The following is a 27,986-nucleotide window of genomic DNA, read 5'->3' on the forward strand; positions in this document are numbered from 1 at the left end:
TCAGTGACAAACAGGCTTTTATTGTGAAGGACAGTGCTGGCCACACCCACAGTAACACTGATCTTGACTACAGACTCAACAGGATGAACACAGCTTGGTCAGAAGGACGACGGCGGTGGCGAGGGGGAATGACTCAGGTGAAATTCTTCTTCAGAAAGTTGATGAGGCCGTTGGTGGACGAGTCGTGGGAGGAGACCTCGGCGGCGTCCTGGAGCTCAGGTTCAATCTTCTTGGCAAGCTGCTTCCCCAGTTCAACCCTGCGAGCAGGAAGGAGGAGAGCAGGTCACTGAGGCTGAGTGACGAGGAAATGAACCCATGAACGAAAAGTTAATTTGAAAATTAGCAGAGAAGAATTTTCCTTTTAAATGTTTCTCCCTCCTCCATCACGCAGGAAGAACCAGCCACGTAGATTTAGCTTGAAGCTAACAGACACTGATGCTAACAGCAGCTGCAGAGTCTAGGTCTCCTTGATCCACCAACACCTGGACTGGAGACCAGAACTCACTAGAACCCTTGTAGGGAGTTCAGCTGGAACAAAATGCACTTTTCACTTGAAAGGTGTTTCCACTCATCAGATGACATCATTACTAAGCTGTCTCCATGACAACCAGCTGGGTGCTGGTCAGAGGTGTGTAACATCAGAGTGACTCACCCCCACTGGTCGTAGCTGTTGACGTCCCACATTACGCCTTGAACGAAGATCTTGTGCTCGTACATGGCTGTGGAACGACAACACACACACACACACCAGTCGCAGGTTTGTACCACAATCGGTCCAGACCTGGTACAACTACACCCATTGATAGCTCCAGTACTACTACTCCTGGAGTAGTAGTACTGTGTCTCTTCCGGATATTTGAACAGCCGAGATTCCTTACACAGGTTCATTTACTGACGTGATGCGTGGCCTTGTGCGTGACGCCGCTGACCTCATCAGACTGGACAGCGCCTGGTTCCGTTTGACTAAGTGACTGTTGGTGACCTGCCTGAGCGATGATGTCATCATGACCAAGGCCGTACCCAGGATTTTTCAAGTACCGAGGTCAAATATTGCGACACATCTGATTTGACAAAAAAACATCATAATTTGGTGAATTTCATCCATTTTGGAAACGTGAATAAACAGAGTTCAAACCACAAACCCATCAAGGAGGTGAACGTGTTTGTTTGAACAACTCCAACATGGAGTGATCACAAAAGTATTGTGTGTGTGTGTGTGAGAGAGAGAGAGAGAGAGAGAGAGAGAGAGAGAGAGAGAGAGAGAGAGAATCAATGAATGTGTGTGTGTGTGTGTGAGAGAGTGAATGAGAATGAGTGTGTGTGTGAGAGAGTGAATGAGAATGAATGTGTGTGTGTGAGAGAGAGAGAGAATCAATGAATGTGTGTGTGTGTGAGAGAGAGAGAATCAATGAATGTGTGTGTGTGTGTGAGAGAGAATCAATGAATGTGTGTGTGTGTGTGTGAGAGAGTGAATGAGAATGAATGTGTGTGTGTGAGAGAGAGAGAGAATCAATGAATGTGTGTGAGAGAGAGAGAGAATCAATGAATGTGTGAGAGAGCGAGAGAGAGAATCAATGAATGTGTGTGAGAGAGTGAATGAGATTGAATGTGTGTGTGTGTGTGAGAGAGTGAATGAGATTGAATGTGTGTGTGTGTGTGAGAGAGTGAATGAGATTGAATGTGTGTGTGTGTGTGTGTGTGTGTGTGTGTGTGTGTGTGAGAGAGTGAATGAGAATGAATGTGTGTGTGTGAGAGAGAGAGAGAATCAATGAATGTGTGTGTGTGTGTGAGAGAGTGAATGAGAATGAATGTGTGTGTGTGAGAGAGAGAGAGAATCAATGAATGTGTGTGTGTGTGTGAGAGAGTGAGAATCAATGAATGTGTGTGTGTGAGAGAGAGAGAATCAATGAATGTGTGTGTGTGTGTGAGAGAGTGAATGAGAATGAATGTGTGTGTGTGAGAGAGAGAGAGAATCAATGAATGTGTGTGAGAGTGAATGAGATTGAATGTGTGTGTGTGTGTGAGAGAGTGAATGAGAATGAATGTGTGTGTGTGTGTGAGAGAGTGAATGAGAATGAATGTGTGTGTGTGTGTGAGTGAATGAGATTGAATGTGTGTGTGTGTGAGAGTGAATGAGAATGAATGTGTGTGTGTGTGTGAGAGAGAGTGAATGAGAATGAATGTGTGTGTGTGAGAGAGAGAGAGAATCAATGAATGTGTGTGAGAGAGAGAGAGAATCAATGAATGTGTGTGAGAGAGAGAGAATCAATGAATGTGTGTGAGAGAGAGAGAATCAATGAATGTGTGTGAGAGAGAGAGAATCAATGAATGTGTGTGAGAGTGAATGAGATTGAATGTGTGTGTGTGTGTGTGTGTGTGTGTGTGAGAGAGTGAATGAGAATGAATGTGTGTGTGTGTGTGTGAGAGAGTGAATGAGAATGAATGTGTGTGTGTGTGTGTGAGAGAGTGAATGAGAATGAATGTGTGTGTGTGTGTGAGAGAGTGAATGAGAATGAATGTGTGTGTGTGTGTGTGTGAGAGAGTGAATGAGAATGAATGTGTGTGTGTGTGTGTGAGAGTGAATGAGATTGAATGTGTGTGTGTGTGTGAGAGAGTGAATGAGAATGAATGTGTGTGTGTGTGTGTGAGAGAGAGTGAATGAGAATGAGTGTGTGTGTGTGTGAGAGTGAATGAGATTGAATGTGTGTGTGTGTGAGAGAGTGAATGAGAATGAATGTGTGTGTGTGTGTGAGAGTGAATGAGAATGAATGTGTGTATGTGTGAGAGAGTGAATGAGATTGAATGTGTGTGTGTGTGTGTGTGTGTGTGTGAGAGAGTGAATGAGATTGAATGTGTGTGTGTGTGTGTGTGAGAGAGTGAATGAGAATGAATGTGTGTGTGTGTGTGTGAGAGAGTGAATGAGAATGAATGTGTGTGTGTGTGTGTGAGAGTGAATGAGATTGAATGTGTGTGTGTGTGTGAGAGAGTGAATGAGAATGAATGTGTGTGTGTGTGTGAGAGAGAGTGAATGAGAATGAGTGTGTGTGTGTGTGAGAGTGAATGAGATTGAATGTGTGTGTGTGTGAGAGAGTGAATGAGAATGAATGTGTGTGTGTGTGTGAGAGAGTGAATGAGAATGAATGTGTGTATGTGTGAGAGAGTGAATGAGATTGAATGTGTGTGTGTGTGTGTGTGTGAGAGAGTGAATGAGATTGAATGTGTGTGTGTGTGTGTGTGAGAGAGTGAATGAGAATGAATGTGTGTGTGTGTGTGAGAGTGAATGAGATTGAATGTGTGTGTGTGTGTGAGAGAGTGAATGAGATTGAATGTGTGTGTGTGTGTGTGAGAGAGTGAATGAGAATGAATGTGTGTGTGTGAGAGTGAATGAGAATGAATGTGTGTGTGTGAGAGAGTGAATGAGAATGAATGTGTGTGTGTGTGTGTGTGTGAGAGAGTGAATGAGAATGAATGTGTGTGTGTGTGAGAGAGTGAATGAGAATGAATGTGTGTGTGTGTGAGAGAGTGAATGAGAATGAATGTGTGTGTGTGTGAGAGAGTGAATGAGAATGAATGTGTGTGTGTGAGAGAGACAAACTGAGATCAGGGTTTGTAGGTCTCGTCACTTCAGCTCTCCAACTCTGCAGTGAATCTCAAGATTTTGTCCTATCAGAGCACACGAGGGACTCTTTTATCTTTTATCCTTTTATTTTTGCGCCTTGTGCATCACTCGTTTTTAACTTGATGAAGAAAAAGCCAAGGTTCTGACCCAGTTTCTATTTGTCTGCTTTATTTCCATGCAGGAAGCAATGCTGAGAGCACTGAACTAAACTGTGGCTCTCGGAAGCTGAACGGCCACGAGCCGCAGCTGTGAGCACAGAAATGTCAAGCAGGTATCACGATGCTACCGGCGCTAAGATAGCATCTTCCTGGGTTCACGTTGTCGTCTGGCGAGGTCGCCAAATAGCCCGAGTCGTGTCGAGGTTCCCAACAACGTCATCAACAACAGGTTGCGACGACCCTCCAGCCTTTTTTCAATCTGAAATGCGCCAAAATCAAATCGAGAGAGAAGAAAAATCCTCCACCTTCTCCAAGCGTTTTTGTGCCGACTGGAAAACGAAATCCTATCGAGCAGTTGTTGCTTGAACAACTGTTGCTTGAAATGCTAATTAAAAACTACACTGATGAGAATGCTCATTGATCAAGCATCCCTAGCTGCCATGCAAGGACAGAGGATGAATGGTGAGGCACCTGGAGAGGGGAGTGACATGGCTACAGGGGAACCCAGGGAACCCCAAATACTGCACCGTCTCACCAGCGAAAGCAGCTCACCTCCTCCTCTCTCTCTTTCTGCGGCCTGTTGGCGTTCCAAAGCTGAGTTTCGTTTGTTTTAGAGTCGACTTCTTCATCTTGCTTCCATTTTCAAATTCCACCCCGACAAAAAAACCTGACTGCAGTTTGACGAGAACGTAGGCTACATCCCGTGGTGCTGAGCTGACTTTCGCGAGGCTGCGTCATGTGATACAATGTTTGAAGTGTCGGATAGTTCAGCTACGGTTTAAAATGGCGATGATAAAAAAGATTGTCTTATGTGGACTTTATTTTCAGAATAAACAAATGAGAATAGCTGCTGAATTTTCCACCAATCAATCAAAGTCAGAAGGATTTTGATCATAAATTATTTAACATTTCTGAGTTAAAAGGAAACAACCACCGCGGATGTGACCTGGGTGTCCTGAAGGGTCGTGAGGGCCTGATCATGCTGCTTTGAAGCCCCGTGGTGTGGGTGAGGACTTACCGACCAGTGCTCCCAGTATGAATGGAGTCAGCTTCTTGAAGACGATGGAGTTGCTGGGCTTGTTCCCCTGGAAGACCTGAGGACGAGAGGAACCCCTCAGTCAAGGTGGAGCAACTACGAATGGATGAACTTCACTTCCACCCTACGGTTCCTGGAGAACCTCATTGAGGAACCCTGGCTGGCCATCTTACTTTGTGCGGCAGCAGCTTTTCCAGAGCGTCGCCCGTCAGGCCACCGGCCTGCAGCTCCTTCCGAGCCTCATCTGCGGTTTTCCCCTTCATCAGGGCTTCGGTCTGGGCCAGGAAGTTGGCCACCAGGATCTGGAAACGTGTGACAACGTCATTCATTTGAAGGTGATGACCAATCAGGAGACAGCCTGTGAGCTGACAGCAATGATGTCACACATCTCACATCAAGAAAAGACTTCAGATGTTTCCGTTGCTGAGAAACACAAATGAGAAGATGCTGACGGACGCGGCGAAGGAAACAACTAAAAAGACGTCAACAAAACGCTGGTCAAACATGGCAGGCGCCTTTTCATGCTGGTTTTGAAGCAGGAAAAGCTCAGGTCAAAGGTCAGCCATGCATGCTGGACTGAGGCAATGTGTTCATGTGAAGGAGCAGGCTGTTTGCCCAGTTTCACCAGTGTCTCATTCACACTTATCTTCAGTGATAATGGCGTGATTTCTCTTGCAACACTTCACGCTGGTGCAACAGTTTCCACATCAGCAGCTCAGTGGGTGTTACCTTGTGATGAAGGTTGTCTCTGATTGGATGTTGTGACTGAGCAGGAATGAGGAAGTCAGCAGGGATCATACGAGTACCTGCAGAGGTGAACAAGAGCTGAGTGAACACCAGTATTACGCCATGACCAAGGTGTGTGATGACATTTACACAGTCGACGCCCACTGACTCCGCCCTGCTTTTAGACAATTCTTGAATGGGGCAGCGTGGCTCAGAGGTCGCGTGGCCGTCTCGCAACCTAAGGTCAATGGTTGGATCCCCACTTCCCCGGTGACCATGTCCACGTGTCCTTGAGCAAGACACTGAACCCCTAACTGCTCCTGATGGCCCTGAGATGGACTGGTGACCTGGCCAAGGTGAACCCCGCCTCTCACCCAATGTCAGCTGAGATAGGCTCCACCCCCTGACCCTTAATGGAGAAGCGGTATAGAAAAGGCATGGATAGATGGATGATTCTTGAATGTATTCTAACACCATAACTTCCTGTCAGACACACCCAACCCCTAAATAAAAATGTCAGTGTCACCTTGGTGGATGAGCTGGTAGAAAGCGTGCTGGCCGTTGGTCCCAGGCTCGCCCCACACAATTGGTCCAGTATGGTAGTTGACACGGGTGCCATCTTTGGTGATGTACTTCCCGTTGGACTCCATGTCGCCCTGTCCACACACACTTATTTCTTTCGTGAAATGTTCAGGTTTTCAAACATATTTGTCACCAGAGTTTGAGTGCGTGTTGGGGTCCTGTAGTGACACGCCTTCCACACTCACCTGCTGGAAGTAGGCAGCGAAACGGTGCATGTACTGGTCGTAGGGCAGCATGGCGTGAGTCTCCGCCTGAAAGAAGTTGATGTACCAGACACCAAGAAGTGCCAGCAAGACAGGTAGGTTCTGATCCAGAGGGGCACTGCGGAAATGGTTGTCCTGGAGATGAGAGTGATGTCAACAACCAGTCTGCGGCATGAGTGTAGGGTTTATTCATCCTATATTGTTGTTTTGTGCACCTTTTCAGGAACACACCCACCTACTGTCCATCATCCCCAGAGCTGAGACCCAGGCTAGTTAGCTTAGCACAGTGACTGGTAGTGGGTGGGAAGTGTTAGCGTCAGCTCACACAGGTCCAGACTAGTTAGCTTAGCACAGTGACTGGTAGTGGGTGGGAAGTGTTAGCGTAGCTCAGTCTCTGCCTGCATTAATATCAGGAGGGTTGTGTGTAACCTTGGTGATGAACACCAGTTTAACATGAGGAGACGTTGTAGTGGTAGAATCACTGGGGACAATAATAGGTGTTGCTGAAAAGTGGGCATGTCCTTTGACAACAACATACACATCAGGTGTGTGTTTAATAGCAGGTGCCCCAACAGAACAGAAGAGGCGCTACCACAGCAACAATCTCATCCTCCCCAAACCTCCAACAGTGTCTGTACAGAACACCATCCCAGCCACATGCAACACTGGGAAAAGAGCCAACAGCCACGTGCTGCGGGGCAGCACAGTGAGCCGCGACACTTCCTGGACATCCTAATATAAGATAAATGTATTTTTAAAAAATCTGCAGTGACAAGTCCACTCATGTTCTTTCAACCATTTTTAGTTTAAAGCCAATCACACCAGCATGTCACAGCGCCAACTGCTGGCTCCAGGAAGTAACAGTTTCTACTTGGATCTGTTCAGAAAGTCCGCCAGGATGCTGGTTTTCCTGAGGTGGCGCTGCACCGTGATGTCTAGCTACTGATGCGTTACACATTGTTTTATTTCGCCTGATGGTGAAAGGTCAAAATGGGTGTGAAGAAGAGTGGCGGTCGTACCATCCAGTGGGCGCCAGCCAGAAGCTGCTCGAAGTTGTCAAAGCCTGAAACACAGACACAATCAGTGAGAAGACGGGTGGGAAGCGATCTCTGGAGCCGCCACACCGGACTCAGGTTTCAGGGTATGACAGACATGTAACAGGCTCCTGCTGCACCACCGAAGAAGAGCGCACGCAATACTGTGACGCCAAGATCACTCATTCAGGAGAGGTTTAACTTCCTGTCTAATGACAATCCGTCAGCTGATTGATGATCAATACTTAATCTCAACAGACTCACCGACGTGCAGAGCGATGGACAGACCGATGGCCGACCAAAGAGAGTAACGACCTCCGACCCACTGAGGATGACATCACAGTCGGTGAACCAATCAGAGCAGAGAATCATCATCTCACTCACACACAACTTACGTCCCAGAACTCGAACATGTTCGCGGTGTCAATGCCAAAATCCCGCACTTTGGCCTGCAGAGGTCAGAGGTCAGACAAGGTGACGCAGCAATGGGACACAAAGTGAGAGTAATTACTGAATGAGACATGATCCAACACTGTCTTAGAGGCGGGGCTTGAAGGCCCCATGTGACCAGTTTTGAATTAGTTTAAATATTTGCCAAGTATTTCATTGTCTTTTTCACCTGCAGTCAGAGTGTGGACTACTTCCTGTCCAATGAAAACACCCCCGGATTAAAGCCCCTCCCCCCCTCTGTCCCATGATGCACTGCAGCCCCAGATACTTCCATTGTGAAGGAAGGGACAACTTGTGTCTCGGTAACGACTCGTTTGGAACCTCTGATGCTTTGCAACGACTGCCGTGGGTCATAGTGACCGTGATTGGCCGATGCAGAGTGACGTCATCTGACAGCATCGTTGGGTCGAGCATGGAGGCGAGAGGCCGTTTGTTCATCACGTTTACGTCATGCATGGCGTCTCGGAGTCTGCTCACTAACTGCACCTGCCACCGGTTTTACCATCAAGGTCAGATTAGCGTCACGGCCTGCTGACAATGTGGGCACGTGACCTTGCAGAGGGCGTGGTCACGTCAGGTCAAGTCCCCTACAGTGGTGATGGCGGACACTTACCGCGTTGGTGGAAAGGGCCACAAAGTGTTTGGCCACAGCAGATTTCTGGGGGAAAAGGAACACAAACTCAACATTGACTCTGAATGACTGAACGTCAGTGGTGATGTCATCAGCATCAGGTCATCCTGTGGCGGTGGGAGGAGCCATCCACTCACATCCTTAGCTGTCTGCAGGAACCATTCCCTGGCAGACTCTGCATTGGTGATGGTCTCCTGCGTGGTGAATGTCTGCCAAAGACCACAGGACACATTGTCAGACAACCGGGAGACAACCAGAGGCATCAGGTGGTCATGATGTCACGGCTGTGTCACCTTGGAAGCGACAATGAAGAGGGTGGTCTCTGCGTTGAGCTGCGCCAACGTCTTGGCAAGGTGAGTCCCGTCAATGTTGGAAACAAACCACACATTTGGTCCACCGGTGGAGTATGGCTTCAGCGCCTCCGTCACCATCAGAGGGCCCTGAAGGCAACATGCAGGACAAGACATCACTGAGAATCAGGTGACTGTGATGTCACAGCAAGGTCAGACACCAGGTGACTCACCAAATCAGAGCCTCCAATCCCAATGTTGACCACATCACTGATGCTGCGCCCGCTGTAGCCCTTCCAATCACCACTGCGCACTTTCTGTTAGCACACAACCAAAGGTCACGACCTTTGGACCCGAGGCACACGAAAAGACACACAGACAGACAAACTTACATGGCAAAAGACCTTCATCCTTTCCAGCACCCGTTTGACCTCCGGCATCACATCTTTGCCGTCCACGTGGATGGGTGTATCGGAGAGGTTCCGCAGGGCAACATGGAGGACCGCACGACCCTGTGCACGCACGCACACACACGGTTACAGTGACATCAGGATGGAGGCGGAGTTTAAATGCAAGTCAGAGAAGTTTGGAAAAGGATATCGGAAGAAATTAGATGATGGCGTTGAGCTGGCTGGTGACCAGCATAACATTGAAAGATCACATGACCTGGTTCAAATGTCTGGAAGAACGTGGTCATGTACCTCGGTAAAGTTAATCTTCTCTCCGGAGAACATCCTGTCACGGGCCTCCTCCACCCCCCTTGACTTTGCCTGTGAACACAATCATCAGTCACTTCTGACCGTCATCCGACCCTCCAAGACAAACATCTGGGATTACTGCAGCTGTGTTTGCCCTTTCAACACTTCCTGGCGTGCATGACAAGAGCAGCTTCAGCGGCGTTTCCACATCCCCGCTGGCAACATCATGCTGCAGGACAAAGGTGAAACATTTCCTCTTTGGAAAGTTTCCACCATCTCTCAAGTGTAGCAACCAGGACGCCGTCTAACTGCCCGAGCAACGCTGTTCTTGTTGATACACACCAGGACAGATCGGTGAATCAGTATCCACCCTGATCAGCTGATCGGTTCTGAGAAGTGATGGCGATGAGTAGCAAGAGCACAACCAGGGTGGGAACTCCTCAGGAAAGTGTTCAAGCCAAGAAAATGATCTACAGTCAATAACTGATGGTAGAAGAAGAATTTGTTCTAGTATTGATCAAAGTCCTCAACAGTCAGGCTCCTTCATCCCTGCCAGAGCTCCTAGTCCCCTATGATCCAGCTAGAACCCTTCACTCCCAGGATGCAGGGTTCCTGCTGGTTCCTAGAGTTCTAACAGTAGAATGGAGCCAGAGCCTTCAGCTATCAGGCTCCCCTCCTGTGGAACCGTCTCCCAGTTTCAGTCCAGGACCCAGACCCCCTCTCTAGGTTTAAGAGCAGACTTAAGACCTCCTTGTTGATCAGGCTTATAGTCAGGACTGCTTAGGCTGGCCCTTAGATCTGCTGCTATAGGCTCAGACTGCTGGGATCTCCCATGATGCACTGGGCTTCTCTCTCCTCCTCCTGTCCTCATACATCCCAGATCCTGGTGCTGCTGGAAGAGGCTCCAGACCTGAAGAGGCTCCAGCTGTCACCTGTAGCTCCACCTGCTCATGTCCCCGTCTGTCCATCAGTCTCTTCTCCTTTCTCTCTCTCTTCATCTCTGTCCCTCTCTTTCCTTCTGTCTCTCTGTCTTCCTCCATTCTGTCTTTGTCTCCGTCCATCAGTCTCTCCTCCTTTCTCTCCCTCTTTATCTCTGTCCCTCTTTCCTTCTGTCTCTCTGTCTTCCTCCATTCTGTCTTTGTCTCTGTCCATCAGTCTCTCCTCCTTTCTCTCTCTCTTCATCTCTGTCCCTCTCTCCTTCTGTCTCTCTGTCTTCCTCCATTCTGTCTTTGTCTCTGTCCATCAGTCTCTCCTCCTTTCTCTCCCTCTTTATCTCTGTCCCTCTTTCCTTCTGTCTCTCTGTCCTCCTCCATTCTCTCTCTTTATCTCTGTCCCTCTCTTTCCTTCTGTCTCTGTCTTCCTCCATTCTCTGTCCATCAGTCTCTCCTCCTTTCTCTCTCTTTCTCTGTCCCTCTCTTTCCTTCTGTCTCTGTCTTCCTCCATTCTCTCTCTTTGTCTCTGTCCATCAGTCTCTCCTCCTTTCTCTCCCTCTTTGTCTCTGTCCCTCTCCTTCTGTCTCTCTGTCCTCCTCCATTCTCTCTCTTTGTCTCTGTCCATCAGTCTCTCCTCCTTTCTCTCCCTCTTTATCTCTGTCCCTCTCTCTCCTTCTGTCTCTGTCTTCCTCCATTCTCTGTCTCTGTCCATCAGTCTCTCCTCCTTTCTCTCCCTCTTTATCTCTGTCCCTCTCTTTCCTTCTGTCTCTGTCTTCCTCCATTCTCTGTCCATCAGTCTCTCCTCCTTTCTCTCCCTCTTTATCTCTGTCCCTCTCTTTCCTTCTGTCTCTGTCTTCCTCCATTCTCTGTCCATCAGTCTCTCCTCCTTTCTCTCCCTCTTTATCTCTGTCCCTCTCTTTCCTTCTGTCTCTCTGTCTTCCTCCATTCTCTGTCTTTGTCTCTGTCCATCAGTCTCTCCTCCTTTCTCTCCCTCTTTATCTCTGTCCCTGTGTCTTCCTCCATTCTCTGTCTTTGTCTCTGTCCATCAGTCTCTCCTCCTTTCTCTCTCTCTCTTTATCTCTGTCCCTCTCTCTCCTTCTGTCTCTGTCCATCAGTCTCTCCTCCTTTCTCTCTCTCTTTATCTCTGTCCCTCTCTCTCCTTCTGTCTCTCTGTCTTCCTCCATTCTCTGTCTTTGTCTCTGTCCATCAGTCTCTCCTCCTTTCTCTCTCTCTTTATCTCTGTCCCTCTCTTTCCTTCTGTCTCTCTGTCCTCCTCCATTCTCTGTCTTTGTCTCTGTCCTGCTCTCCTGCTCTCTCTCCGTCCCCACTGATCCTGGATCTGCTCCACCTTCCTGCTGGTAAAGGAAGGTTCTGGTGGCTGCTGTTGCAGGATGTGCTGCTGATGGAGAATTGTTGGGTGGAGGTTCATTGAAGGAGGGAGGTGCTGGACCTGCTCTACTTGGACAGAGTCAGGACAGAACTTTGGTTGGGATTTGGTGCCACACTAATGAACCTGACCTGACTTGACCAGTATTACCTGGTACCGGCGTGTGATTGGACAGTCGCTGAAGTACTGAAAGTGAGTTGCAGGCAGGTCGTCCAGTTGTGTTTGATGATGGAATTATGATCCAATCGAGCAAAGGGGGAGGAGCTACGTCACTGACAGGCAGCAAGTATGGTGGACAGCGAAGTTAAGTTAGTGGCAAAGACAAACGCCACAACAGAAGCGGCCCCAGTCCAGAACTGGTCCGGGTCCAGGGGCCACTATCACTGACTTATAAAGCTGTTCATGTCGTCATGTGACTTAAGTGATCGATGTGTTCTGTTTCTGTAGTCTTTCACTCAGCTTGATGCTAGTGATGCTAACAGCCACACAGCCCTCCCAGGCTGCTTAAGCACCTCAAGCTAGCACGCTAACGCTCCTCACCAGTCCTCCTTCATGGCAGCTTTTACAGAGGGTGGAAACTACAAACATGGCACCACCAAACCAAAAATGCCTCCCTAATAAATCGTTTAACAGGAAACGTGAATAGCGAGTTTACAAAAAAAGGGGTGGGGTCGATCACTTTTCCAGGTTTTCATGTCTTGCATTTGTTTCCTGCACCAAACCCTCACCCACAAGTTCTCGAATTACAATGATCAAGTAGAACCCTGGTGACCAGAGTTGAACTGGAGAAGCGTCGCTCCAGCACCGGCCGATGTGGTTCCCAAGGGGCCTCACTGGATTGTGTCAGTGAGGGAGGGGCCACACATCAGCAAATCAGAAGGAGGCTTGAAACACACCTGCTGGCAGGCCACCTATACCTGAGAATGTATCTGACCATCAGAGTGTGTGTGTGTTACCATGGCGAGCAGCATGGCCATCACGTCCTGGTTGATGAGGTTCTTGGAGTAGTCCAGGAGGATGTCTCCGTCATCCGTCTGCACGCTCGTGCTGTCCAACAAAGAGACGTGTGATTCCTGTCAGTTTCAGATGGAATTATGGGAAACATAAGTGAACCTGAGCGGCGAGGCACAGTGGCGGCTACCGCCCCCAGGCGCCTCTGCCGTCCCTGAATGGAACCATTTCCAATAACAAAACTTGAATAATCAGGTGCTCCCCATCATCATCAGCCCCCCACCCCCCATATAAAACTAAGGAACAGTGACGGTGATCCGTCTTGGCCACGCCCCCACAGCGATGCCCTGATCTCCATCTTCCTGACAGGAAACTGAAGAATCGGATGAAGATTCAATTCTGATGTTTCGTCGAAAGTCACCATCATTCAACGCCATCACACTGACGTCATCAATGTTCGATACATTTGTAGGCAAGGGCTCGTGATCGTTGAAGTCGGCGGGTCACGTGTCCGCCTGCAGCACATCTGCGGATGTGCGGCTTCGCACGTCGCCGCCGTTGAAGATGCACGCGACGCCCCCAACCGGAGGAAACCCGACGAGGCACGCGCGGGAGTGCGGAGAAACCGGAGGGCAGCGGCCCGCTCGCGACTCCCGACCCCCGACCGCGGCTTCGCATGCTACAGGCTAACGGCTTTAGCTCCGTCGCTGATGAATCACGTCTGATGAGAAGTTGACGTCAACTGCGCCTGAAGGACGGTCATTCGAATCGCGGTTGCTCACGTTCAGATGACGTGTCGGGCCTCGGTGAAGCGGGAGTCCTCGCGAGGAGCAGCAGGTGTCGGACCGGACTGACGAACCTCAGTCGACCGCAGCCGCCCGGTACTGCGCAGCCTGTCCGGAAATGGATGTTGCGGCATTAGCAAGCCAGCTAACGTAACCTAGACGCGTGAACCGGAAGGTCACGCCGACAAGTCTTGACTATTTGATGGGGGCTCGGTTCCGGTCGTGTCCCGAACAAGCTGCGGGGACCTGAGCTATAAGCGGCCCACCAGGCGGCACCTGCAGCGGCACCATCGCACGCGGGCCCACCTGAACTTGCTGAACCTCTGTGGGTCGGCCTCGAACATGGCCCTCATGCTGAGCCCGCCCGCATGGGCCCGGTACCACTGCTCCAGCTTCTGGTAGTTGGGGTCGCTGCTCAGTGCCATGGCGGCGTCGACGGTTCGGTGAGGAGTGGCTGCTGGTGGCGGCTCAGGAGAATAAGAGCTGCGGAGGCGGCGATAGCCGCCGATGCCCCGCCCACCGCGGGAGGGGCTGGAGGATGAAGGCTGTCAAGATGAGGTCCGGGGACCTTCAGGGTTCCCGGGGAGTACAGAAGCACTGGACCACGTGACTCGAAGCTGAAATTGACATTTATGGTTCACTGGAGACTGAGTGTTGGTGTTGGTTGTGACGTGGACATGGGGCTGGAATGTCCCCCCCCCCCCCCCCCTCAAAAAAACAACAACCTGTCAGGGAGGAATCCGCTCAGCTCCACTACTTCCTGGAACCAACCAGGAGAACAGGATCTGATTTTGTCCTGCAGAGGTGTTGCAGCGCTGGTTCTCAGTGACCTGCCTGATCAGCTGACCTTGATTCACCTGTTAGGAAGTTGATGATGGAGAGCGGGTCAGGTGTCACCCTACGCCACAGTGGAAGCTCTGTGTCTGAGGGACAGAGGATCAGGTATGGTCTCCTCTTCTGTCTGGATGGATATGTCGAGAACGTCTTCTCATCTGAGCCTCTGAACTCCCAGCAGAACCGAACACCGGTTCTAGAACCATGTTCTGCAAAGTTTGCTAACCTATTAAAACAAGTGTTTCCATGTTCTTCAGCTCCTGTGTCCTTCTTGTTCCACATCTTTGCACGACGAATTTCTGATCAATGACCTCCAATCAAGCAATAGCACCCTGCCCTGCTGTGACCAGCTAATTTATTCACTGAGCTGTGCAGAGGTCAAAGGTCAGCCCAGTTAGTTAGCGTGCTACACCTCAGCTGTCCTGGCACCATCAGGGCAGCTGATGACCCGCTAAGCTGTCCAGCTCCTCTGGTTCTCATTGATGTTTCCCTGCAGGTGGAGGATCTGGGAGCAGCCAGCAAAGACTTGACTTTCTTCCAGAGTTCAGAAGAAGTGACATCAACTTCAAGTCTTACGTAAAGCCCCTCAGGTGAGAACAGGTTTAGGGAGGAGCCCCCGGAGCTCACCTGCTGATGCCGGCAGGTGAGGGATTCCTCGCTAAGAGTAGAAAAGACAGCTAGGAGAGACTCAGTGTCAGCAACATCTGTTTATTGTTTATTCTTAATAAAAAGCCGCCGCCGCCGCCCCTACAGACAAGGGTGCTGCCCCAGCTCCGAGCCGAATCAGCATCCGTGGCAGGTGAGTGTCACCAATAGGCTCCACCTCCCGGCACCAGCGCCACCTCTGCTTCTGCCTGTAATGCAAACCTAAAAAAACCTCCCACACCAAAAGGACTTCATCATTTCCTGTTGAATGTGGTTCCAACCGAACGCCAACTGTGTTCAGGGTAGATGCGAGCCAGAAAAAAAGTCAACTCGGTGACTTCCTGTAGACCATGTGACCTGAACTCCAACCAGAAAACCAGCACTTTATAAGTTATGTTGTCGTCATGGCAACAGGTCTGAACTCAGAATTCATGTTTTGTCCACATCACCATCTTGTTGTTTCAGGGTCATTTTGACCCGTTTATTACAATTGTAATCGTCAAATCTACACTGATGAAGTCGCGACTTCCATCAGGGCGAGATAGCGTGATGGTGAACCACCACTCTGACCAGGGGTTAAGCTGACGGAATGATTGCGGAGACACGTTTATGACTTGGCCGCCATGTTGAACACAATGAAGCTAAAACCAGGCACAGGGGTCACCCCTCCCACCTGCCTGGGGAGATACCGCCACGGTGTGGTCATGTGAGGAATCATTCACACGACCATGGGACAAGCACGACGTTGGACACGTCCAGAATTAACAATCAATCACTACTTATCAACTCAAATCAAACCATGATCTAGCAGGTAGAAGTGCTGGCCGACCCCGTCTAAACCAAGCTGGTTCATTAGCTCCACCCACACTTCCTGGCAGGTTCCACCTCCGTAAGCCGCATGTTCATACGCTACGAGGCACGTGCCACGGGGGGTGGGCGATTTGGCGTTGATATCAAACTCCTCCTCTGACATTTGCTGCTTCAGTCACATGGAAGAAAAAAGCATCAAATCCCACAGTGCCAGCTGCTGACAACAGGAAGCGACGCCCCAGACACCAGGTCAGAAACCTTGGTGGTTGTCAGTGGCGAGGGCCAGCGCACCGCTCCTTTATTCTTCCATCTTTGGTGACTTGGACAATGTAACAGCACACTTCTAACAGTGTGATGAATAATTCTCAATCTTGCCGACAGAGTCAGCTGCAGCACCCAGACGCCGTCATGTCGCTGCTCCGCAGGACCAACTGCCTTTTGAGAACCGTGGCGTGAACACACCTCGATGGGAACATCATGAAAGTGGAAGTTCAACAACCAAGGTCAGCAAAACAGTTGACTTCCAAGCATGGAGCCAATCCTTCCCTTTGAGGATGACATCACAGCAAGGGGCTTCACTCTGGTGTCAGAGACCGACATACTGAAGACAGCGCCAGTCTCCCGTCCTCAAACCAAACCAAATGTTTGTGCACGTTCACACACGAGACTCCCATCGTGTTGTCGACGGCTGATGGGAGTCAGTGGAGGTTATACGTTGAAGGTGACACCGCCGCATCAGAGAATCGCCGTCTGTTGTAGTTGCATGTCTAGTTGAGACAAAATGACTTAAAACGGTACGTATGGTCAGACGTCCCACCATCTGCTGTTCTGTTTGGTAGGAACCAATGATGAGATAGTTGAGTTCTCAGACTCATCATGAAATAGACCATGACCATGACCCATCCATGTACGGTGCAACTTTATTCCAAACATGGCGCCAACAGCTGCTCACTGCTGCTCTGATGCTCTCATGTGTGAAGGTACAGCTGCCGTGTGACCTGCTCTGTCAACGTTTGTCCTGGGGGACCTGGTTACCATAACGACATGGTTTCCAGCATTAGGAAAAAAAAGCATCTGATTGAAGTTCTTGTCTAGTAAGATGCATAAATATCGCTGGTCAATGAAGAGGCTCCGCCCACACTGACGTTCCAGGTGACATCAGTCTGGAGCTTTAGCAAGCTGCTGATGTCATCAAAAAGTTAAAATTCCTGGTGGGAGGAGTAAGAACATTTGGAGCATCTCGCCTGGCAGCAACACACTTGTCAAACCCGACCACGAAAACATGACCAAAACAAAGATGGCAGAAAGAAGAGCCGCTGGCGTCCACTGGAGTAGAAGCTACCACCACACGCGATCAGACGTCAGCAGCGACCCAGAAGCTACATGGTTAACATAAACGTGACTGGAGGAGGAGGGACGAGGCGTGGACCCAGAGGAGACGTGTGGATGACGGCCACAGTGACAACATGACAAGAAGTATGCGATAGTAGAAAAATACATGTTAGAAAGGTGCGGCTGAAGTTAGCGCCCAGGATAAACCCCTCCCCTAGATAAAGCTATATCAGTGGGTGTGGCGTTGGAGGCGTCGACTAACTACAGATCAAACACAGGTTTATACACAGTCTTCCTGTAGAAGAACAGCGTTCTAAAGACGTACGCCAACTCGTCCGTGTACGCCAGTGCTGGTGACAAAAATACAACTCGTACACATCGTCAATTATAGTCGTCGTCTGATGTGATGCACCGCTCTGCTGACGCCTCCTCCCACGCCGACTACGCAGCCACTTTGTTGTCCTTCTGAAAGACAAAGAAACCAGATGTAGTGAAGGCCGATGGAGACAGTGCACGTGTCCATCCAGAGCCGCTCAGCTGAAGCTTGACCTCACCCTGTATGCTGATAGGTCTGCAAACTCCCTGCCAGCCTGGTTTCCTCGGTAACCTCCCCTGAAGCCGCCTCCTTGCGGTGGTCCAAAGGATCCTCTGCTCGCTGGACGACCCCGACCCCCACGGAAGCCAATACCGCCACGCCCACGGTAACCGCCGCGGCCCCGACTCTGGCGCAGAGGGATGCCGAATGTCTCCGCATTCATCCGTCTCTCCTCCGCCCAGGTCTGCCTCCGCTCCCTGCAGGACGCCAAACACATTGCAGCAGAGGGGAAATTCAGGGAGCGGAATCAGACATGACGAGTCCTCCAGAGCAGCCCTGACATTCAGCCGTTCACAGGCGAAGCTCCAACGCCACCACAAATCAGCTTCAAAAATCAGGTTTCAGATGCTGCTGCTAACATTTAAGTAAGGACGGTTACACAACATGTCTAGCAAGGCTCACGTGATGAGCTGCAAAACTACCTCCAGTCAGAAGCATGTGCAAAGGCACTGGCACACGCAATGTGTCACATGACAAGACGATGGCTCACCTGGGGAAGCCGGAGCCTCCAGATTTGTCGCTGGCTTTCCTAACAAAAAGAGAACACAGTCAAGTAGCAGGCGAAGAAGCATCTGTCGGCAGGCAGCAGAAGAAAGCTGCCTCCTACCTGCTGTCGTCACAGGAGATGTTGTCGAAGAAAGACTTGGACTTGTCGTAGTAGCAGTTGGGGCCAAGCGGGTCGCACTCGTCATCAGCGTTGGTCTCACTGTTCTGAGTCTCCGCCCCAGAGTCACCCTTCTCCTCACCATTCACCGCCTTCTCCAACTTATCGGTTTTCTCATCTGAGGGAGCAGAACATCAACACGGATAAGTTGAGCCACTAACCACAGGAGAACGCCACAGGGTTGATTATGATCATGTGACCACGACCTCATGATTAGGCCATTTTCAACCCAAAGTTGGTTGCAACCAAATTTTCCACCCGAATGTTGACAACTTTATAGATGCCACCAACTGGAGCATAGACCAGGAACAGCTAACGAGAGCGAGCCAACTGAGAGGCACTGCCAAATAGAGGTTTGTATGAGCTTGAAGCAGCAGCTAGCAACAGCAGCTAGCAGCAACCAGCAGCTAGCAGTAGCTAGCAGTAGTTAGCAGCAGCTAGCAGCAGCCAACAACATCCTTGGACTTGTTTCAGTTTTCTTGAAGATTCTGAAGGTGTGAAAGAATGTTGAGCTCTCTGGGGAGGGAGTGAAGGCTGGAACCGTCGGTGGCTGATCGGTTGGATCAAAGCACTCCGCAATTTTTAAGATCAACAACATGAGACTAAATATCACACTGGACCATCTTTATGAAACGATTCAAAATCACTTAGTAAGTCTTTGCTTTTTCTTTTGATCGCCTCAATACTTTGGACTTTTCTGCAGGGGGAGCTGAGGGAAGGGGGAGGAGAATAAATAAAGACTTCAGAACCTTTCAACTTGAGTTTGCTCTGGAACTCTCGGTCAATCTCCTCCTTGTTGAACTGGGCGTTGGCACTCTCAAAATCAAAGTCCTTCTCAAACTTCATGGGTCCGTCTCGGCGGACGTTGAAACGTCCTCTTCCTCTGTGTCCACCTCCTCTTCCACGCCGGTTGGCTGGTGCTGCGGCAACTGCAGGACAGCGGATAACGGTTTTACAGAACTGAAGAGCAGTGAAGAACATTGATGACACAAGAAAGCTAAGTGTAACGACAACATCCACGATGGTACCGGACTGCGAGCGCCACTCCCAACTAAATCCACATCAGAGAAAAAGCAGCCAATGATAACACAACACAGTGAGCAGGAGGACAGACAAGTCTCGCTATCCCATCTGGACAGAGAGAAGAAGAGGGGATGAAGGTGGGTCCTCCGTCCCCAAGCTGGGGGAATGCAGGGGCTGATGTGAGGAGGGTTTTCTGGTGTCCCTGCCTTCACCTGGCCCCCCTCACCCTCAGGTCGGGGGATGTTCTGGATGTCAGAAGATTGTTACGTCTGCAGAGCAACTCTAGCTCCTGGGGTAAATGGGGGGTTGTTGCCCGCTCTCTGGAACACAAAGCCAACAGAAAAGAGCAAATGGTTGTGAGGGACGGGCAACGCCACCCTGCTGGCGAGCTCTCACCTGAGTGGCTAAAGAGAGAGTGGGGAAGCCCTGCAGCTGAGGCCCTATCTACAGCACTCATGTGATGGGCGGGGATGGTTCGGGGGTTGGGCCAGCCCTGGCTCACGCCGCAGCCTCCCCTCACAGTCTCACCCCTCCTCGTGTCCATGGCATCCTGTTGCTGGGCCTTCTGGCTGTTTGGACCGCCGGCAGAGGGGGCTGTGCGAGCATGGGCAGGGCTCCTGCGTCCCAGGCTGGGGGCTGAAGCAGTGGTGGGGACGGTTGGGGAGGACTGTATCCCCTGCTCCAGGGTGGGGCTCTTCCGCAGAGGGTCATGGGTAGGGCTGCTACGGCCTGGAGGAAAACCACCAAAAGGATCAGTTAGCAGCTCGCCATGATGACATCACCTGCACAGGAGCCTGATGTTGATCAGCACGTTGTGGCAACTGCATTCCTAGGTCCCTTCCTACTGTCACGTTGAGTCCTAAAATAATGTTGTGACCTCATGTGAGGTCACTCATCCACGCTACTAAAGTAACATCATCACAGTTCATTCATGACATCACAGAAAACTCACATGACCTTTTCATCCATCAGTTGATAGGAAGTTTCACTGAGACAACCTGTCAGGAAAAGGGAATATCACAGGCGCACACCACAACGAAGAAAGAGGAGACGCGTTGCTTTCATGACAGTCCACACTGAACGAACTGCTGTGTCCCCAGGGACTGACCTGCAGGCCAGTCCCGCCGTGCATGGATGAAGGGCTCAGTAAGGTCAGAAGAGCCTGGATCCATGTTTTTTCATCTTGCTAGTGACATCCATGCTCTGATGAATTGTCATTTGTTTCATTCGCTCCACCATTGTTCCCTTGGTATTAAGGACACTGAGACCCCGTCATCCTTTTCCCACTAAGGTGTGGGTGTGGTGGCACAGACCACGGGTGTTCAATTCCAAGTGGATATAATTCCAGATGCACTTTGGGTAATTTTGATAAGACTGATGTTAACTGGGCATACTGTGAAAAAAAAGAATTGGTGCACAATGAACATAGCAACTTTATTGCCAGTCCTGCATGACGCAGATTTCTCTGGTCTAAACTCAGTGTCCAGCTCAAAAACCCCATCTGGGCTGGACCCTGATTTTAATGTACTGATGTGCTATAGTGGACTCGATGCTATGGCAGATTTTGCCAATGGTAGTTTTTTTATGAGCCTTTTTAATAATCACACGAGTGGCTGATAATACAATTAATCTGTTTTCTGCCATCGTGCCAAGATTGATTTTTCCTTGCCCCTCGTGGGTGCTTTCCAGCTGTTGGACGGAATTCTTGGGGCACCAGGGATATGATCGTGGCCCGTTTGCCAAGGAGATTATCAGGACAATCAGACCCATCATGTACCTGTAGCAATAAACACTGGTTTTTGATAACAATTCCCACCGTCTCCCCTTCCACAAGAAAGTGGAGAGTGGAGTAATGATTAGGGCTGAGCAGTTTTATCGATCCTGTGATATTTATCGGTATTTTGTTTCCTCAGAGTATCGATTTTTCAGCTGAGTATCGATACATTGAGCCCTATTCCAATCCCCCGTGTCCTGCACTTTGCAGGAAGCGCAGTTCGGTCTGGCAGCTGCTGGTGTCGCTGTAGAGCATTTCTAGTTACCCAGACGACGACGCCTTTCTCATCCGGTGAGAGCTGAGACATTCAGGAGAACGGCGGCGAGTTTAAATCCTGCGCCTGCAGCCTTAAACGCAGATGTGTGGGAGCTTTTTGGGTTCAAAGACAAAAAGGAAAGTTACGTTTTAGACAAAAGTGTGGTGGTTTGTGAGCTGAGGCACACAAACGTTAAGTACTCTGGAAGCACCACCAACCTGCGAGCCTCCTAAAACGTCACCACCCGCACAAGGAAATGCTACCTGAGACTGAGCGCGACCCCAAACAAACCAGCTGGACAGTGATGGCGGTTGTTGCCACAAGTTCCCATCTTCCTCACCGAGGTCACAGAAAATGATGGAGTCCATTGCCGTTTCATCAGTCAGGATTTGAGAGCTTACTGGGTGGTGGCAAACACCGGCTTGAGGCGCCTGGTGAACGCGATGGAGCCCCGCTATGCTGCTGTCACCCGCCAGTTGAATTATTGGCTGCCATGGTTTATTTTTGGTGAAGCTGGTGGCTGGACTGGCCAGCAGCTCCCTCCTGTGTTCAGTATCCAGCTAAAACACTGCCTCAGAAGGCCACTGGCTGCACTTTAACTCTCAATGTTCACTTTTCTAAAGCTTGAAAGCTACAATTTGCACTCAGTTTCAAGAAATGACACTAATTTTCTCACCACATCTTTGATTCATTTTGTCCAGCGTTTGTGAGCTGCCAGTCAGAGCCTCATGTTGTGTACTTGATGCTTTCAGTTCAGTTCGTTCAATCCAAGTCAACGGAACTCACAAGATGTCACCAAAATCACTTTGTCCTTTAAAACCTTCCAGAAAAGCATGGAAGTGGAGCGAATCGTATCGTATGGTGAGATTAGTGTGTCACTACAGCCCTAGTAATGAATTGACGTGAACGAACCAGGGTTTTGGAATATGGAAGGAACAGAAGAGATTAAATTCAGCAAAAAAAAAAAAAAATCAAGCCAGGCATCTCGGCTCTTTTTGACGTCTTCTTAAAGCTTCATTTATGGAATGTACCAAAGATTGGACACTCAATTCAAGTATGTTACTGACAGGTGTTCTAATATCAATGTCTGAATATTTCACCACTTGCATTTTCCACGTGGAAGGAGCTGATCCAAAATCAGTGTGTGTACATTGGTGTAAAGGAATGGTTTCACTTTAAGCAAGACACGCAGCTCTCGCATTTTTCTTGGCTGATACTGATTTTTGCCGATTCCAATTTTCTTTCTAAGAGCTCTAAAAGACAGAATATAAAAACATACAAATCAACCTGTCCTGAATGGAAACTTTAATTTTCCTCATGACAGGAAGTATTACTCTGACAGTTTCCCCCAAGCCACAACTCTAAATTACTCAATCAACATAAAGTGCTCTGCCGCTGGAAGAGGAACAGTAAAGTTCTCCTGAAGGTGAGTCTCTGTGTCTCAGCTGTGTGTGAGTGTCTGTGGCTGCTGAGCAGGAGCAGCTGAGTTCAGAGCAGGAGGCAGGAGAGGCTGCAGGCTGGCTCTGGGCTCTGGGCTCTGCCTACTAGCATTAGCCACTTCCTTTTGTTAGCCTCCTCCAACTGGGCTGATGGCATTTGAAGGGTCTGCGTAGGTTGTAGTTTGTTTTTGCTCTGACATGTTTTACAACTTGACAGCTTTATATTCTCACTACTCACAGTGAAGAACCATCAAAGACAGATGTGAGAGAGATAAAGAGTCGCGGCACGACAGCATCATGGTAGTGGAGGAGCGCGGCTGTGCTGCAGAATATACCTGTAGTACCTGATACCGTGGCCAAAGTATGAGGGCAAATCCTAGCAATTTTGATACAATGACATTTTCACACCGCATCCATAGACAAGACCGATACATCAACCAGTTCACTGAAAACAATCGTGAACTTTGTAGCTACACATTCTGTATTTCTCTGGACACAATAAGCAGATCCAGAGCCAATGAAGTTCTAAGGTGCCCAACTCTGATCAGGGGACCCCTCATAATCTCTGAACCATTTAAGTAGACCAACATCTTCTTACCAACACCAACAGGTCCAAACTGAGGTGAAACCAGGGGGCTGGTGCTGAACTGGCTGTATGCTGGAACTGGGGCCCGGTTGAAGAGACCATAGGAACCAGCAGACTGGAAGGGGGTGGGTGGGGCTGCAGCTGAAGAAGAGGAGCTGGAGCTCATGGATGACTGAGGAGAAAACATATTCATGTCACAACTCAGCATTTCCAAAAAGGTTCGGTTATAAATGCTGACCAGAATAGAGGTGAGTCACCTGGACGATGGCGGGGTCCTGAGGAAGAGAGCAGGTTGGCTTGGGGGGCTCACACACCGTCAGGTCCTTGATGTCACTGCCTCGGAAGATGATGTATTCAAAGGTATCATCACGTGGAGGGATGGGCCTGTCAGTGGGGCGGTCCTCTGTCCCAAAGGAACGCACTAATAACAACAAGACAACAGGTCAGAGGACAGCTGATTCAGGGCCAGGCCGTGTGGCCAAATTCATACAAAATATTCCATCTGGGTTGGAGCGGCAACAAGTGTGCCAACGATTGCAGCGCTGTTCAATTATGCTACGTGCAGAATATCTGTTATTCAAAACATGTATTTCTACACTTCCCAGGAAACATTCAAACAGAGCCTGAATGTCCTGTCTGCCGATGACCATCTTTGAGGGAACACTTCTGTTCCTCTATCAAATTTGGTGGCAACAGGCATGGAGCCTCTGGACGTGGAACTTGCAAACTCCTTTGAGATGACGTCAACCAAATATGACATCACTGGTTGGAAAAAACACATGGGCACCAAATATGAGTTCATCACAACATGTGACCAGATTAACATGAGTCTCAGTACCTTATGATGTCAGCTCTTTGTTAAAAACTAACTTTTCTAATTTTGAATCTTTATGTACATCTGCTTTATCAAAATTGTCATCAACTGAGAAAACACTGATCTTGAAAAGCGAGTAAGGCAACCAATCGTGGTGATCGGCTGACATCTTAAAGACTGATGACTGGGATCATCAGCAGAGTAGACATGTTGGCTTAACATATCAGTCAGCTCACTAGCAGCGACGCAGAATGACAACTTGGCAACTGAAGAATTCGCTTCTCTACAGTCCCATCCACAAGGCGACAGACCTGCTAACATCTGGCTTTCACTAGCAACTGGAACAGCTTTAATCAGCAATCACTCCTCGGTCACATGACCCTACAGTAAACACGAATACTTGTCAGTTGTCATTGATGGGAACAGGAAGCCCTTGGCAGGAAACCCCCCTAAAACCAAAGGGGGAACTGCTCATCTCCTCACAATGGAAACAGGATTAATCAGCTTTTAGTAGGTTTATCTGGATTTTGAAAAATGGCATGGACAGTGATGAAGCAGAGCAGGTCTGGGGCGACAGTGGATACCTGACCGCTCTCACCACCGACCATCCTGACTCCAGGTGTGAAAGCCCTCTGTACTGAGGAACTGCGCCCCTCAGGAGTTTCTGTGCGGCAGAAGTTTTCTTCAGAGGAGGACTTGTGGGAGCTGGTAGTCGTCTTAGAGCGTCATGGTTTGTGTCCTGTCTCCTGCCTTCAACGTGTGGCTACATCAGCAGCTGTGTCTCTGCAGGTCGCTGATAGTGTGCATCTGCTAATCAAGCACCTGTTGTTTTTAGCTTCCTCAGCATAGCCAACAGGCTAACTTTGCCACCACACCGCATCCAAAACTTAAGCCCATTTCTTTCTTTCATTTTAGACACAGAATGCCCCAAATTTGCAGCCCGGTTTGCCATCTTGTCTGTGTGAAATGGAGGCGTAACACTCCTCCTTTCAAATAAGCCGCCACTTGTGTGGGCGCAAACATATGATGGACGTGCAGCATGAAGTTGCTGTGAACGGTGACGTACAACATATACATGGGAAGGATACTGAGTCCCTTGACAGTCTAAGTTTCAAAACAGCAGTTCGCTGCTCCGGCTGCCAGCAGCGTCGGCGTTGATATTCTCAGAGGTGTTTGATGCGGGAGAACCGGAGAGCGTTACGTTTGTGAGTTTGCGTCATCATCGACACCTCCACCCACCTCACACCGAGCCGGCACATTGACGGGTTGGATTCACATAGCAGAGGAGGCGGCAATGAGTGAACCCTGGGAGGAGGAATATTGCAGAGCCAAAACTGAACCCCAATGAGCCGCATTGTGTGGAACCTTGGACCGAGTCGCAAAAACAGACGGGCAAATTAGCGGCTCGGTGGCCAGTGTGAAAGCACCATTGGTTGTGTTCCACTAGAAACAAAGAGCTGTTTAAAGGCTTCGGGAGGCTGTATGATGGCTGTTGACCTGGCAGGGAGGTGGACAGTTGCTGGGTGCTGTGAGAGCGACTGGAGTAATGAGCTGGTGCCCCCACCCTCACCCAGAACCACTGGTGTCAGCATCTGTGGACGAGCGTCACTGTGGACGTCGTCGTGTGCCAGCTTCGGAGACATCACCCAGCCTCGGACACCACTGACAGGATTTCTGAGATTCCACATCTTGAAGGGGGATGACATCGGAACATGTCTTACAGACTCATGGAGGACGACGTCAGCAGGACTGGACGGTGCCGTGGACGGAGACAAGAACACTGACTCAAAAAGCCAATGCACAGCTGAGGTTCCACCTCGCTGTGTGAGAACTGGAACATCGCGGTGTATCAATAACCTCACATCCAAATCCATTACAACCACTGTATTGCATTCTCCAACTCCATTCCAAATTACTACAATACTGGCAAAGTCACAGCTGAGAGACTGCTACCAAACACACCGAATGTAGCTGACAAAACAAACGACACAGCCACTCGGCACCGGGTATTTGACTCGGAAACCGACAAGCGTTTGGAGCCAGCAAATGTTTGTTTAAATAGAATGTTCATGGTGGGACGCGTTGACGGGGCCTGGCCGGAGGTCTCTGGACGACTGACCCGCAAAAATGCAACGAATCCTTTTCTGTCTCAGCTGTGGAAATGTCTCAGGTACAGAATTCCATACTGGCTTCCCAGTTTGAGGCTGTTAACACGGTGAGTTAATAAAGCTTGAGGGGCGAATGCGCCCTTTGACGTCTCAGGTCGAGGCTACCTGAAGCAGCTTCTTTACTAAATGGACGCAGATAATGGAGGAACAGAACCACCTGCCAGTCGCAGTGTGCCTACATTCTCTTGCTTCCGTCACCGGTGTTCCCGGCTCGCTGCTAGCTCACTGCTAGCCCGGTGCTAACGGCCTGCTGCCGCAGACAAACTGGAAAATGGCGCAAGTGCGAGAAAATGAATGAAGTGTCGGATGTTGCTGAAACTCGGCGCCGAAGCCTCCGGCCCCCCTGGGCCAGGACCCGAGGCTGTTCGCGCATGAGGCTGTTCGCGCATAATCATTGACTAATTCGCGTTGCAGGTCCGATTCCAACACGAAACGAACTGTTAGGCGTCACAGACCTTCCGTGGGGAGCCTTCGTGACGACGACAGCGCGGTCTCCACTAGCATTAGCCGCTAGCCGTTACCTTTAGCCAGGGCGACCGTCGAGTTCTCGGTGTCGATGGTGTACAGGATTCCCTCGTAGCGGATCCCGGCCTTGGAAATCAGGCTGATTTTACTGCCCAGGTATGGCGTCCCGCCGCTCATGGTGGCTTTCGGAACCGAGCAAATCGAACGGGAATCGGGATAGACGGTCCGTCCGTACTTCGCGACCAGCAAGTCGGATTCTACTCCAAAAACTCGTCGGTTTGCGCTTTCTACCAGCTCGCTGCTACAACATGGCTACTCCATCCTCCATCGAATGGAAGGAAGCGCGGGGGCTAACGAGAACTCGCAGTCTCGCGATGTTACATTGCAGCGGGGCAACCAGATCTGCGTAGGGTAGAAGAGCCGACAGGGGCCACGGACACACATACACAAGCACCCTTCACATATTTACAAAATGATGAGAAAAATAATGTAGACATACAGCCGCGTGAATTCGTGGTTTGAAACTAAGAGTTACGTCACGTTGGCCCTTGTCTGTTGTTGATATTTGGTGCAACATGCGATGTGGCGTAAATGTGTGTGTGTGTAGATGCCAGCTTCGGAGACATCACCCAGCCTCGGACACCACTGACAGGGTTTCTGAGATTCCACATCTTGAAGGGGGATGACATCGGAACATGTCTTACAGACTCATGGAGGACGACGTCAGCAGGACTGGACGGTGCCGTGGACGGAGACAAGAACACTGACTCAAAAAGCCAATGCACAGCTGAGGTTCCACCTCGCTGTGTGAGAACTGGAACATCGCGGTGTATCGATAACCTCACATCCAAATCCATTACAACCACTGTATTGCATTCTCCAACTCCATTCCAAATTACTACAATACTGGCAAAGTCACAGCTGAGAGACTGCTACCAAACACACCGAATGTCGCTGACAAAACAAACGACACAGCCACTCGGCACCGGGTATTTGACTCGGAAACCGACAAGCGTTTGGAGCCAGCAAATGTTTGTTCAAATAGAATGTTCATGGTGGGACGCGTTGACGGGGCCTGGCCGGAGGTCTCGGGGGTCTT

The 27,986-nt window shown here is 49.8% G+C and overlaps 2 protein-coding genes across 5 annotated transcripts; both read right to left on the reverse strand.

The window, feature by feature from the left end:
• gpia (glucose-6-phosphate isomerase a) lies at positions 1 to 13,965 on the reverse strand. Of its 2 annotated transcripts, none has more exons than XM_086209972.1 (18): positions 13,789 to 13,963; positions 12,703 to 12,793; positions 9,431 to 9,499; positions 9,122 to 9,241; positions 8,963 to 9,046; positions 8,733 to 8,879; positions 8,577 to 8,648; positions 8,422 to 8,466; positions 7,754 to 7,807; positions 7,623 to 7,683; positions 7,344 to 7,387; positions 6,307 to 6,459; positions 6,066 to 6,195; positions 5,543 to 5,619; positions 4,987 to 5,115; positions 4,796 to 4,871; positions 653 to 719; positions 1 to 257 (listed from the first exon to the last, which is right to left on the reverse strand). In XM_086209972.1, exons 1-18 carry the CDS (start codon positions 13,905 to 13,907, stop codon positions 134 to 136), a joined length of 1,662 nt encoding a protein of 553 aa, XP_086066098.1. In that variant the 5' UTR covers positions 13,908 to 13,963; the 3' UTR covers positions 1 to 133. The 2 variants fall into 2 exon arrangements, 1 of the variants encoding a protein (XP_086066098.1); XR_015117324.1 differs by lacking the exon at positions 1 to 257 and adding an exon at positions 879 to 1,061 and having other exon boundaries at positions 671 to 719; positions 13,789 to 13,965.
• Positions 13,966 to 15,008: 1,043 nt separating this feature from the next.
• On the reverse strand, positions 15,009 to 27,251 carry lsm14aa (LSM14A mRNA processing body assembly factor a). 3 transcript variants are annotated; one of them, XM_086209974.1, is made up of 9 exons: positions 26,944 to 27,251; positions 23,698 to 23,861; positions 23,453 to 23,612; positions 19,782 to 20,114; positions 19,112 to 19,291; positions 18,306 to 18,480; positions 18,189 to 18,227; positions 17,658 to 17,895; positions 15,009 to 17,565 (listed from the first exon to the last, which is right to left on the reverse strand). In XM_086209974.1, exons 1-9 carry the CDS (start codon positions 27,062 to 27,064, stop codon positions 17,545 to 17,547), a joined length of 1,431 nt encoding a protein of 476 aa, XP_086066100.1. In that variant the 5' UTR covers positions 27,065 to 27,251; the 3' UTR covers positions 15,009 to 17,544. The 3 variants fall into 3 exon arrangements, with proteins under 3 accessions (XP_086066100.1, XP_086066099.1, XP_086066101.1); XM_086209973.1 differs by having other exon boundaries at positions 15,009 to 17,568; positions 26,944 to 27,250; XM_086209975.1 differs by having other exon boundaries at positions 15,009 to 17,568; positions 19,914 to 20,114; positions 26,944 to 27,248.
• Positions 27,252 to 27,986: the final 735 nt, after the last annotated feature.

Source organism: Aulostomus chinensis, chromosome 7 (assembly GCF_037954235.1).
Source record: "Aulostomus chinensis isolate RoL2024-O1b breed Wild chromosome 7, RoL_Achi_v1.0, whole genome shotgun sequence".
NCBI lineage: Eukaryota > Metazoa > Chordata > Actinopteri > Syngnathiformes > Aulostomidae > Aulostomus > Aulostomus chinensis.